The sequence below is a fragment of the Gorilla gorilla genome, chromosome 13 (assembly GCF_029281585.2).
Source record: "Gorilla gorilla gorilla isolate KB3781 chromosome 13, NHGRI_mGorGor1-v2.1_pri, whole genome shotgun sequence".
Classification (NCBI taxonomy): domain Eukaryota; kingdom Metazoa; phylum Chordata; class Mammalia; order Primates; family Hominidae; genus Gorilla; species Gorilla gorilla.
The window spans coordinates 49,268,826-49,282,844 of record NC_073237.2 but is presented as its reverse complement, the minus strand read 5'-3'; the positions used below and the strand labels follow the sequence as shown (position 1 = coordinate 49,282,844).

At 36.9% G+C, this 14,019-nt stretch overlaps 1 protein-coding gene across 3 annotated transcripts in view; it reads right to left on the bottom strand.

Moving 5' to 3' along the window:
- Positions 1-389: 389 nt before the first annotated feature.
- Positions 390-14,019, bottom strand: part of TTC39B (tetratricopeptide repeat domain 39B) — a 141,267-nt gene continuing 127,637 nt past the window's right edge. For all 3 annotated transcript variants that reach the window (XM_031014796.3, XM_063696365.1, XM_055350800.2), the window contains 3 exons: positions 13,710-13,827; positions 11,017-11,133; positions 390-8,135 (listed from right to left, as the gene is read on the bottom strand). In XM_031014796.3, the coding sequence (XP_030870656.1) occupies positions 8,045-8,135; positions 11,017-11,133; positions 13,710-13,827 (326 nt within the window). In that variant the 3' untranslated portion in view covers positions 390-8,044. The remainder of the gene's footprint in view (positions 8,136-11,016; positions 11,134-13,709; positions 13,828-14,019) is intronic.

The following is a 14,019-nucleotide window of genomic DNA, read 5'->3' as shown; positions in this document are numbered from 1 at the left end:
ACACAAAATCAGCAAGAGAACACTCATTGGGAACAGTTTTTATGTTAAAAATATCAGAAGTTCACAGTTTTCTTCTTTTTTCTTGACTTACATTGATAAAATGCTTTGATAGCTACAATCAATTTCACCTTCTAGTACCAGATCCAATGCCTACTTGATCAGCAGATGGATGTTACTAACACATTCATTTTATATAGAACTCACACATATTCCGTTTCTAAAAATGTTTTGCTCTGCAAAACTGTGACTGCTGAGAATGGGAAAGATTGGAGACTAAAATGTAATGAGAAGAGAGAAAGATAAAATGCTGACAATTTTTACTAACAGAACTTTAAATTATAAAGTACATACAGGTAGCTTTTATGATTCAACAAGAAACTTCACATTAGTTTACAAAGTGCTATGGCCTCTAATTTTATTTTTGTTTAATCCAAACAAAAGTGAAAACCACACATTATCAAAGAATTCTGAACTCCTTCTACAAGTCAAGTTAACAGAGGTTTTGAGGTGGGCAGACCACAAGACAGGTTTATTTTGTATGTTTTAAGGCAAAGCAAAATCTCCCAAATGAAACATCTACAAAATACATTTGCTTTGAGAATAAATTTCAGTAATAAAAAAATACTTCTCATTTATTAAATATACATATTTGCCTTTATATTTGATTTAGCAACGTGAATCAAAAAATGCAAGTGTTCTGTGAACATCTGCAAATCAATATTTTTAAATACCAATACAGAAATGAGTCAGTTTTCATTCAGGCGTTTGGATGTTAACAGTCAGCAAAAGAAAAAAAAAAATGGACTACTTATGGAATTTTCCCTAACACAATATGAGAATGCAACACATTTTTGAGAATTAAGTAATTTTTCTGGACCATACATATCAGTGAAACACATATGTTCTCCTTCTGCAAATATTAATTAAAGAGAACCCAACAGTGCTTAAACCATTAAATTTAACCAACAGCCTAAGATTTAAAATGTTTACCATAATCTCTCTGTTTATGTAAATTATTTTCTTAAAGAAAAAACAAAACACTCTATAGAACATAACTGTCTACTTTGAAGAATAAATCACTTTGGGGAAAAAATGTGAATAAAAGCTTAACTCGGCCGGGCATGATGGCTCACGCCTGTAATCCCAGCACTTTGGTAGGCTGAAGTGGGCGGATCACCTGAGGTCAGGAGTTCGAGAGCAGCCTGACCAACATGGAGATACCCTGTCTCTACTAAAAATACAAAAATTAGCCGGGTGTGATGGCACATGCCTGTAATCCCAGCTACTTGGGAGGCTGAGGCAGGAGAATTGCTTGAACCCAGGAGGCAGAGGTTGTGGTAAGCCAAGATCATGCCATTAAACTCCAGCCTGGGCAACAAGAGCAAACTCTGTCTCAGGAAAAAAAAGAAAAAAAAAGGGTGAACTCATTTATTATCCCCAAAATTGCTACCTGGACGTTTGTCTACATTAAAAATAGGAATGACTTAAAATGTCTACATGATTTCCAAAGCAAAGAGTGTCATACCTTCAAATTGAGTAAGACCGTTGTATTAGTCCATTCTCACACTGCTATGAAGAAATATCTGAGACTGGATAATTTATTTAAAAAAGAGGTATAATTGACTCACAATTCTGCATGGCGGAGAAGGCCTCAGGAAACTTAGAATAATGACGGAAGGCAAAGGGAAAGAAAGGCACCTTCTTCTTCACAGGGCGGCAGGAAAGAGAAGTGCTGAGCAAAGGGGGAAAAGCCCCTTATAAAACCATCAAATCTCATGAGAACTCACTCACTATCATGAGAATAGCATGGGGAAAACTGCCCCCATGATTCAGTCACCTCCCACTGGGTCCCTCCAATGTGGGGATTATGGGAACTACAATTCAATAAGAGATTTGGGTAGAGACACAACCAAACCATATCAACCATGCAGCACTTCAAAATAATACAATTCCTTTAAAAATGAAATAATATTCTTTATTATACTCATTTTTTATTCAAAGTTTTTGGCTACAAGTCTGCTACACTGAGACCAATTTCTTTCTTTCCCAAATGGTGCCCAACAGACTACCAATAATTAAAACTAATTTACTAGAAAATACTAAGCAGCAATAAAACTGAAGGTGTCACTGGGATACGCCAGCATCCCTTAAATTTGTTGTTTAAATTAGTGTTTCTAAAAACTATGGCATTAATATACAAGGTATATTGTATGTTAATATTCGACAAGTTTCACATAATGAAGTTTGTTATTAAAGTGCCTTAATTTTCCCTATTAAATATCCAATCTGTAGGCATTCTTTTTAGTTAAATACAGTGAGCCAGCTGCTTTGATTTTTCCATGCAACGTCCTGTTACAGTATTACTGTGCTAAACACATATCATGGGTACATTGGAAGCAGAAGGGAATGGGGTGTAGACTTCCTCTGAAGCTAGATCCACCTATCTCCTCTGGATAATTCAGGCCAAGAACCTGCTCAGCCATCTCAGTCCACTAAACAGTCCTTGCATCATTTCTTTCTGCAGTTATGAAGTTACAAAATGACTAGAATGGACTTCAACAGTCCTCTAAGAGGACAGTCTGTCAAGATCAGATAGCAGCTGCTCAACATAAAAGATATCTTCCCTGATGATAAATTCTGATGTGTCCTTTTCATTACATTTCAAGTTCAACATTTCAAAATAACTAAATCTAACGGCAAATGTGTAAAAGACAAAACTACCAACAATAGGCAGCAGAAACAAGCAATCTAACACTTAAAGACAAAAATATGTAAATAGCTGGACTCGGGGAGGAAGTACTTGGAGAAAAAATCCTGCATTTCTTTGGAAAGAACTGTATAAAACAATGTCTATTTATTATTTGTAAGTAGTTTTGTATACAGCTATCTATAGATACATGTATCTTATGAAGAAATATCTGAAGAGATTTAAAATGTCTTAATTATATATATGCATATCACTTAGGTATCATACACATTCAAAAATAAATTATTCTCTAAATGGGTAACGTGTCCACAAACCTTTATTTTATATATATATATATATATATTTTTTTTTTTTTTTTTTTTTGAGACAGGGTCTCACTCTGTCACCTGGGGTGGAGTGCAGTGGCATGATCTTAGCTCACTGTAGCCTCAAACTCCTGGGATCAAGCAATTATCCCACCTAAGTCTCCCTAGTAGCTAGGACTACAAGTGCACTCCACCATGCACAGCTCATTTTTTTTTTTTTTTTTGTAAAGACAGGGTCTCACTATACTGCCCAGGCTGGCCTCAAACCCCTGGTCCCAAGTGATCCCCCCCAACTTTGGCTTCCCAAAGTGTTAGGATTACAGGCGTGAGCCACCATTGCCAGCCTCTAAAAACCTTTAAATAGTAATACTGGCCTAGTTGAGAAAGTCAGTGTTGAAACATTAATAACAAAGCAATTGAAAAGGTTCCACTAGATTTCTCAGAATAATTTTATCTTAGAAAATATTGGGCCAGGCATGGTGGCTCACTCCTGTAATCCCAGCACTTTGGGAGGCCAAGGCGGCCAGATCACCTGAAGTTGGGAGTTCGAGACCAGACTGACCAACATGGAGAAACCCCATCTCTACTAAAAATACAAAATTAGCTGGGCATGGTGGCACATGCCTGTAATCCCAGTTACTTGGGAGGCTGAGGCAGGAGAATTGCTTGAATCTGGGAGGCAGAGGTTGCAGTGAGCCTAGATCGTGCAATTGCACTCCAGCCTGGGCAACAAGAGCAACACTCTGTCTCAAAAAATATATATATTAATCATGAAATCTATCTTCTCAAAGATGTGAATCACTCTTCTATAACTCTAACAACTGTACTTTGTAAAAAAGAATGTCTGTAAAATCAAATTAAAATCATCATCTCAAAAATAAAATTTCTTAATCTAGTACATAAGGAGTTTGGCGGAGGGAGGGCAGAATAATGTTCAAATATGCCAATAACACTGATCATCTGCAGATAAACACGATGAAATGAAAGTTTAAGGGCACTTTAAATAGAAAAAGCAAACTTCACAGATATGTATGTGAAGCACAAATCAGGTGATCATAGTAGACAGCAAGTAAAAGCCAGAACTCCGGAAAGCAGGCTATTGGGAGGCCTTTAAGAAGTGCAGCACGTATGAGTGAAAGCTTCCTCAGCATTCAGCACCATTCCCACATGTGCTGTAAGCCATTCCGGGTGCTCCGCAGCCATGTGTGGCGAGGGGCTACTGTACTGGACAGAGCAAGACTGAGGGGAAACAACACGGTTTACAGGCTCATGAGGACAAGGTAATTTTCTAAGCTCCATTCCAGGCCCAAGGAATCACAAAATCTTAGGGTATTAAAACATCACTGGAGTCTTCATCAACTCATTTTAACTAAATGTATTTGACTTTAAGATTTCTAAATATGCAGAGTATAAATACGAAAAAAAAAACAGAAATAGAGGGAGGGAAATGAATGAAGCATTAGATAATTCCAGAAGATTTTCCAGTTGGCCACAAAGACCTTTCTAAAAATTATTTTTAATGTCCAAGCTGAAGGAAAACCCTCCTATTTATGAAGATCAACAGACTAGACCCACTTTAAAAAGGAGAGGATCACGAGTTCAGGAGATCGAGACCATCCTGGCTAACACGGTGAAACCCCGTCTCTACTCAAAATACAAAAAATTAGCCAGGCGTGGTGGCAGGCACCTGTAGTCCCAGCTACTCGGGAGGCTGAGGCAGGAGAATGGCGTGAACCTGGGAGGAGGAGCTTGCAGTGAGCCGAGATTACGCCACTGCACTCCAGCCTGGGTGACAGAGCGAGACTCTGTCTCAATAAAATAATATTAAATTAAAATAAAATAAAAGGAGTGGAAAGTATTAACACCAGGGATTGTTAGTGTCTATCACAACTACCTCTAATAGTAGCTTTGAAAGAGAAAACATTCACTTTTATTTGAAATGGTGGGGGGGAGCATTTTTTCTTTACACACTCCCTGCTGATTTGAAGCCCTAATAAAAGAATCATAGAGTGACCTCAAAGTTCAACTAGTCTAAGCTTGTAGGACAGGCAGAAATGACAGTCACATTAGCCCTGCTTAAACTCACCCCTTTGCAGAAGAACTGGTTATTGATTTTAGACTGTTGGGTTTTCCGATAATGAAAAATCTTCCTTGGCACTGATTAATCTGGAATTCAGCTTCCTACAGCCTTTATCCACTTGTCTCATTTCTGCCCTCTGAGGATAAAGACAGGATCAATGGACTTAATTTTCCTATATAACTTGGAAACTTCTTGTATCAGGGAGCATAGAAAACATTTACATATATGTCCAGATAAGAGCTGATACAGTTCACCTTTCATTCCTTGTCAGGGGGAAATCATGCCTTCCTTGTCACCATTCCTACAAAGCACAAAGTTACTTAAATTTATACAGCACCAATCAGAACCCTGCCTCTCCATTAAGAAAAAAAAAAGGCAATTATGCCAGGAACTACATGAATTGCACTGTCAGACACAATGGCAACCCAACCCCATCATAAATGCCCCTCAAAAAACTAGATAAAACTGTCACTTCAGTATTCATTCTTCACAGAACACCCTAATGACTCCAAAAATGCAATATTAGCTGATGCCCAAGAAGTTGGTGCCACTACAATATCTTGAACATAGCAGGAAACATAAATATTTGTAGCATTTTGATATTACAGTACTAAAAGATCCACTGGATATACTGTCCATAGTATCAGGTAACTGCATAAAGAATAGGAAACAAAAATAAAACAAAATATAAATAACAAAAAAGATTTTTAAATGGAGATGAATTTCTTTTATATTTGTTTAGTAATGCAGAGTTAAAATAAAAATGGCCACTCTAAGCTTAAAACTGTTTCATTTTATCCCCAAAAGAGAATTTGTTACTGACTTGCAGCACTGACTTGCAGCTTCTCACAGTAACAATGTAAGAATATATGCTCAGTATACTCGCAGTCACAATGTGGGTGTACACTTTCAAAAATAATGTTACCAAAGCTCTTCTAAGAACTTTATAAACTTTTTTCCAAAGCTATACACAAATAATTTTTAATGTATTTTCCACTACTAATTATAATGACAGTTAATTTTATTTTCTATTTTGTCTGTACCTAAAGTTGTATTATTAATAACACATTGATATCTACCGCCATAGTATCTGAAGGGGTGGTAATCTGACTTGAGTTCTAATAATCATCTTTCATTGGATATACATCCTCAGTGTTGGTCAAGAATCAGTACCTTGAAGAAAACAAGCCACACACTGCTTGATACAGGTCCATGTGGCAGGGAACGGCAGGAGCAGGTTCATATAACCTGGGTAGCCTACTGTCAACAGCAAACACATGAATACACAGAAAGGTATTTGAATTTCTACACTTCTTTCATTTTACAACACAGACCACAGTATCAGCCAATACTTTTGTGTTGATACTGTAATCCAGACATAAAAAACCATAATTATTATAATAATTCATACTTTTGTATAGCCTTTTACAGTTTACAAAAAGCTATCATATGTTTTATCTAATTGAGCCCTCACAAGTACCAAATACTACACCACTATCCATACTGGGGCAACTGAACCCCTGAAAAGCTGAGCTACGTACTCCGTGTCATGGAACTGTTAACCCACAGAGATGAACTCATGACTCCCAAAATGTGGCTCCTTCTGTTAAACTGCAGAGGCTTCTATGACAAGTTATTCTTCAAAATGGAAATAGAAATAAGGCCCAGATTCATCGACTCATAAATTGTCTTTTCTCACTCTGGATGCCACAACACATACATGTGGGGAGTTGGGGGCAATGATGATGATTGAAAAATAAAACACTCCAAGTGGGAATGGTTTGCATTCGACATTTTAAAGTCATTTGTTGAAAATAAATACCTAATACACAGACTCACAGTTATAAAACTGAAAAAGACCTTGAAAGTCATCTGTTCTTTAATCTAGATTTCACAGAAGAAAATATGGTGACACACAGGGCACAGTGGACTCCCTAAAGGTCTCCTCACTAATCGCTAATGGGTAGCAGAACCAGGACCATATGGAGTGTCAAGCTCTCTTCTGCTCTACGCCCTGATTCTGTTTCCCAACTGAAGGACTAAGTAAGGTCCAGATTATCTATAAGGAGACATCACAGTGCTAGAGAGATTAGAAAACTAGGTCTTACCAACATCTTAAGTGTAAAAATTATTGATATTTTACATATCATTTAAAGCAGCAGGAAATTTACTTCCTAGAAGAAAAATAATCCATGTATGTATTTTAGGCTCTCATTGCTAAGGTTAAGAAAAATTCCTAAAATATGATACTTCCTTCCCTTTAGATACACAGGGGTTTTGAATTTTGTTATTATAATAGACTTAAGTACATTCAAAATCAGTCTCTCCAAAACGTCACCACCTTTAATCAAATGAAGAGTAAAAAACCACTAACTGAATACTGCATCATCCTTTATAGAGACAGGTCTCTTCACCCATGAAGTACATTATATCGATCCGTGTTCATGTTCTCAGACTGTCTTTTTCAGAAGTCTTCTGAAGGTCACTGTTAAGCTATTTTAAATGAAATGATATTTATTTATCTTCTGAAATTTAAATACAGGCAACAAAATGTCTCTGAAGTTTAACTACCCAACAAATCCAAAATTGGCTCAACTTGTAAGCTATTTGCTAAACAATATTAATTTTCACATTAAAAAAATAAATAATCTAATTAGACTATTACATCTGCAAGTCTTTCAAAAGACTTCATCACCCCCTAATTCAAATAATATGAAATTCTTTTGGGGGAGGCAAAATATAAGAATTTTCTAGATAATATAGAATGCCATTCCATAGGAAAAAAAAATTATGTAGACCAACAGTAAATCTCTCAGATGATAGAAAATATTGACAAAAAGAACTGGTTTTTTGTCTCTTATTCACAAGATCATTTTTCCACTTTAATATAAGGTTGAATCTATAGCAGATGCCGATGCTAATTGAGGAAAAATTCCATCCTTCAAGTTCTGATCAATCTGAGGAAGGTTTTCTCCAGAGGTGAAGAGCTGCCTGAATTCTGAAGTGTAGTCTGGACTCCAAGGAGTAATCTTTGTAGTTGTTCCTGAAGACAATAACAATAAAATTGTACAGTCAAAATTTCCTTATATACCAGGTACCACCACTCTCCCGTTCCTCTCTCTGATCTACTTACTTACTTTCAAACTCTAATATACATAACAGTAGATCTTAGTAAAATGCAGATTCTGGTTCTGTTGGGGGGTTTTGGGGGGAACTGCAATAATCTGCATTTCTAGAAGCTTCCTGGTGGTCATCTAAAGGTCATACTTTGAGTAGCAAGGTTCTGCTTAATTACCAAATCATTCACAAGCATAGCAAGAAGTTGTGAGAAGGGCTGTACAAATTTTGTGAACTAGTCCTAAATAATTAGACTTCCTTTTTTAAATTGGAAAATTTTAAGGTAGGTGCATATAAACATGGTTAGCATGATCACATGATCGATCACTCAAGAAACTCAAATGAAACAACTGCAACAAAGGCAGCAGAATTACTTAATGACGTCAAAATTACTTATTCCAATTCTCACATGTAAATATCAATGGTTTGGCCAATAATTACATAATAATTAGGCCAATGTCTTTAAAGGGGGCCATAGAAATCCAAAGATTATTTAAAACCTGCCTAAGAGCATTTATGTTGACCTCCGTTTACCAGAATTGTTAAGAATCAGAAAAATGGAATACTTTTACATACTGCCTTGGCCCATGGGTGAGCTATAACTGCTTTCTTTACAGTGGCATTTATTTCTATAGCCCTTCATTTTGAACAGGTATATGGGCTACTCACTGGTAATCTTGATGAGGGTTAGTAAAATGTATTATTCATAAACTAAAATCAGTATCTTACTGGAGTTTACCAACGGATGGAATTGAGTATTTTCCTAAATGCCACCAATGTGGGCAACTTTGCAAAGCTCCTAATACATAAAGGGAAAGTGCAGATAATAGTCTTGGAATTACTGGGAAGTATCTTTATGTTTGAATTGTCAGTATTGTCTTGAGTTAGTGGAGGCTTTTCATTGCTTTTTAGCAGTGAGTTACTAGTCTTTTATTTTTATCATTATAAAGTTGCCTTATTATACATTCTATATTCAAATAATGAATATTTGGAACAGCAGTATTTATAATCCATAATTTTCCAATAGCTGGATTTGAAGATATCTATATCTAACACATGAAATATTGGTCATACTCCCAACAAATTAACTTTAAAAGCAACTTGCTCTCATATCACCTATATATAAATATTTTAAGGAAGCCCTTCTTGGCTCTACCATGCCCGTAAAGCTTTTGCCCCATTACGATGTTCTATTCATAGCAAACATCCTAAAAGAGTTGCCTAAAGTAGCGGACTCCATTTTGTTTGTCACCTCATTTGTCAAGGTCACCAGTGATACTCATGCTGCCAAATTCAGCAGCCACTTTTCTGGTCTTACCTTGTTTGACCTCTTAGTTGCTGCCCTCATAACTGACCATGCTCTTCTTTTTGAAACACTATTTGGTCGGCCTTCCTAGATGTCTTCCTAACTCTCTTAATCTTCTTAATCTTATCATTTAATGTCTAAGAAGATGGCATATCCCAGACATTGTGCTAGACCTCTTTCTCTAGCTATATAACATTCACAAAATGACTTCATCACACGCCATTGCTTTAAATATTACTATCTCTGTGCTGTTGACTGCAATCTCTACATTCAGCCCCGACCTTACCACTGAACTTCATGCTAAGTATGAACGCCAACTTGCCATCTACCTAATATGAGTACCTAATAGCCATCTTAAAGAATCATGGTCTGAACAGAAGTATGTTTCGTTCTCTCCCCAAATACATACTTCTAAGCATTCCCCAGCACAGCAAAAAGCATCATCATTGACCCAGTGGCTCAACTTCCTCAAAGCAGATGTTCACTAACTGTGACTTCTGTCAGGAATGCTCCCTACCTAGTTGGTTGATTTCTGATGACTGATCTCAAGATTGGTTTTAATTATGCAAATCTCAGCTACAATATCATTTCCTCAAGGAAATATTTCAGAATCAATCTATCCTGAAGTAACACCCAGGCACCATGTATCATATTATAAATCTCAGCAAACATATACCACTGATATTTTTCTTGTCTATTTAGTATCTCCCTCTGGCTAACAGAGCAGAAATATTGCCTGCTTAGTTTATAGTTGTCTCTCTAAAGCCTTTACTAGTGTCTGACACATAATAGGTGCTCAGTGAATAACTGCTGAATTTGAATAAATGGACAAATCACTATTTATGACCTAGAGCTAGTCTGGCAGTGTTCAAGGCAAACAGGCCACAGGGTTTTTGCCTTACCTAAGTGATCCATGACCACAGGTCTAAAAGCTATTGTCTACCAGAATGATAAAAATACTTTGAAACTGCCGCAATAAACAGAAAAAACAGAGAGTCTGGGTAAGATCTGCAAGCTTCACAAGATCAATGGCTCTTCAAGGAAATAATAGGTATGGGTGAATACACTGAAGGTTGGCAAACTAGGACCCAAGGGCCAAATCTAAACATACCCATCTGTTTACATATTACCTTCTATGACTTCTTTTGATATAATGGAGTAGTTGCAATGAAGACTTTATGCTATAAAGCTAAAAATATTTACTATCTAGCACAAAAAGCTGGCCAACCCCTGATATAGAATAAAATAAGTTAGAAATCTTTCAAATAGATGCCCATAATCATATCTGTAAACAGTCACAGGGTGAGGCAGTAAGAGGGTTGGAAACAGCACAATTACAGCAAAAGCCATGAGCATAAATCAACCAGAAGTTAGCAAAAGTAGCATTATTACTAATTTGACATTGTTAATTTTTAAGTATATAATGTTACTGCTGTTGTTAGAGCAGTATTGACATTTCTGACTCCATAACAATCAAGGAAAAGCTGCCTTCAACACTTACCTTGCAGTTTCTAGGGACTGTATGGCCTTGTCAGTTTCCCCCTGGCTTTTATACAAAGACGCCAATTCAAACAGAGTGAACGGCACTAGGTAGTGGTCATACTTCAGTAGCTTTTCACTGAAAGAGCAGAGGAAAAGCAAGTAAATCTTAACAGAACAAGAAATACACATTTTTCTAAATATATATTATTCCCATTCTTCAGGAAACATGTGCAGCACTAAGTCTATTATCATAGAAAGGCGGCCATTGTATAGTTATGGAACTCATTAAACTATGGCAATAAATAATGTTCTTTTCCTATATTAATCTTTTATTCCTTAATGTAAACCCAGCACTGACAGTTGATCGCTGTCTCTTAAGTAAATCAGCACATACGGATCTTTAAAGATTAACCCTAGAAATGGCAAGATCATCTTTCTGAACACAAACATGTTCAGAAAATGACTCCATTTAGAAATAAGAAAGTTGTATTATTTTTAAACTAAGGTTCAACTCCCTTTGTATTTTAAAGTCTTATAATACTTTAAAAGGCCAATAAAGAAATGGTCAACACTTCTGTTTTCGCACTATTAGGAGAACTCTCTGGTTATAAAACATGTAAAAGCAATGAAAAAACATATAACTAACACCATTTCAAATGCATAGCTTAGCTCACCAGAACATAAGAAAAAACCCTCAAGTGCCAAAAACAGCTAGAATTGAAAAAGTGAGACTCTACATATGTGGGATGATGCTGAATGAGCCCTGTGGTCTACCTCCATCTGAGTCAAGGGCTTTGTATCCTAATGTCCATGAAGGAGAGATGAGGCCTTGGGCCCACAGAAAGCAGGGAGCTGAAACTGAGACCTCTATTTAAAGCTGGGATCCTTACAGGACTACTCCTTAAGAGAAAGGCAGGTTAGAACAAACCCACTCACTGGCAAAGGCGGAAGACAAAGACAGTTGTCTCCTTGGCCAGCACTTTCAATGAGAAGAAAAAAGAATTCCTTAGGAAATTAATAACCAATAGGCCTGCCCACATTAAATGTGCAATTCAAATTTACATTGTCTAAATGATCCAAGAAGTAAGCAATGAAATTAACATGAAAGAGGCCCTGGGCAGAAAAAACCTTTAGGGTACCTGACGGAAATAAAATGCAAAATCACTGTAGAGCAACTCTTCTTCAGTATAGCCTCATAGGAATCTCAAGATAAAACTCCAATGAAGGTGAGTTCACAATCCACAATTATAAAGCACATGAGCAAACAATTCACTATGAGATTCACATACAAAAAAACAGCACAATAGGTCATCCTTTTGATCATCCTTTTAATCCTTATAGAAACACTAATAAAATAGAATTCAATAGATATTTCTTTAACATGTTTACTAATTACAGAATATTACTAAAGACAGTACATTTGGGAAGTAGATATTTTCTCTTTATTCTTACAGGGGCACAAGTCCTCCTATATTCCCATCAATACTGTCAGGAAGAAGGGGATCAGGTGCCCACGGATGGAAGGGCACATGACACAGAGCACAGGATGTCCACCAGCAGTCTATAGCTGTGATTGTTTTGGCTTGCAGAATATTTTCAAAAAATTTGAGCCAATATTTTAAAATCAGGTGATTTTACATAATATCCAGATTCCAGGCTTTTCATGAAAAATGGTAGGGATTATTGCTATTGGGCCCACACTGTGCAAAGCAATAATCAAATAGAGCTGAGGAGTGTGGCTACACCCTTCAGAGAAAACACCCTGACCTATAGAGCCTACCAATCCTATTCCTGCCACCACTCAGCCGGCCTTATTAAGTAAGGTTACGTATCTGGCCCCTGTAAATACTGCATTTGTGATACAGAGAAAAGGGCCAGGCATCAGAACCCTGATTCAACTCTATGGTTAGTAATGGAGCAGGACATCATCATCAATGCTACTGAGGGGGAATAAAACCAGAACAAAACTCAATTATATACAGAAGAACTGCCCTTTGCCAAAAGAGAGACAGAGTGCTCATCACATGCCTCTCTTTCCTGCCAAATTATTATCACGGTGATGGCAAGTCTGTTTACTCAGCTCTGAATCCTTAGAATCCAGCACAGTCTCTGGCATATAGTGGGTGCTCAAATATCCATGGAATAAATGAATGGACAAATAAATGTATGAATTAAATTAGTATCAGAAGCCAGGCATAGTAGTACACACTTGTAGTCCTAGCTACTCAAGAGGCTAAGCTGGGAGTATCTCTTAAGCTCAGGAGTTCCAGGCTGCAGTGAGCCATGATTGTACTACTTGCACTCCAGTCTGGACAACAAGGAAAGTCTCCCATCTCTTAAAAAAAAAGAAAAGAAAAGAAAAGAAAAACTAAAGAAATATGTAAAAAATAAAAAAAATAATGAGTAGCAGAGATTCAGTATGATGCTGCCAGAGTTTGGCTAGACACCTGTTAGTTGAGCTATAAATACAGTTTTTGTAAGTCATCTTTAAACACCAAGTAGAAATACATAAAGTCATGTTCCACCTAGACCATAAGACCATAATTTTGTTCACGAGGAAGAACAACAACAACACACTACTGGATTTTCTTTCTGGTAACACCAAGTAAGAGTTTAGCAGTAAGAGATAAAAGCATTTTTGCATCACTTTCTCACAGCAATTGCCCAGAAACCACAATTTGCACTTGGGTTGGTTTTATTGTTTGGTCTTACCTTTCCACAACATGATTGTAACATAGTTCAGCTTGCAAGGGCCGCTGTAAGTTCTTGAGGCAACATCCTTTAAGTAACTTCACTAAGCACTCATCATCCACAGAGAAGCTGTTAAAATCTTAAAACAAAAAACATACAAAGAAAACACACAAAGAAAAATACTTTTTAAGATCTTTTTTTTTTTTTTTTCTTTTTGAGACGGACTCTCGCTCTGTCACCCAGGCTGGAGTGCAGTGGCGCAATCTCGGCTCACTGCAAGCTCCGCCTCCCGGGTTCACACCATTCTCCTGCCTCAGCCTCCCCAGTAGGT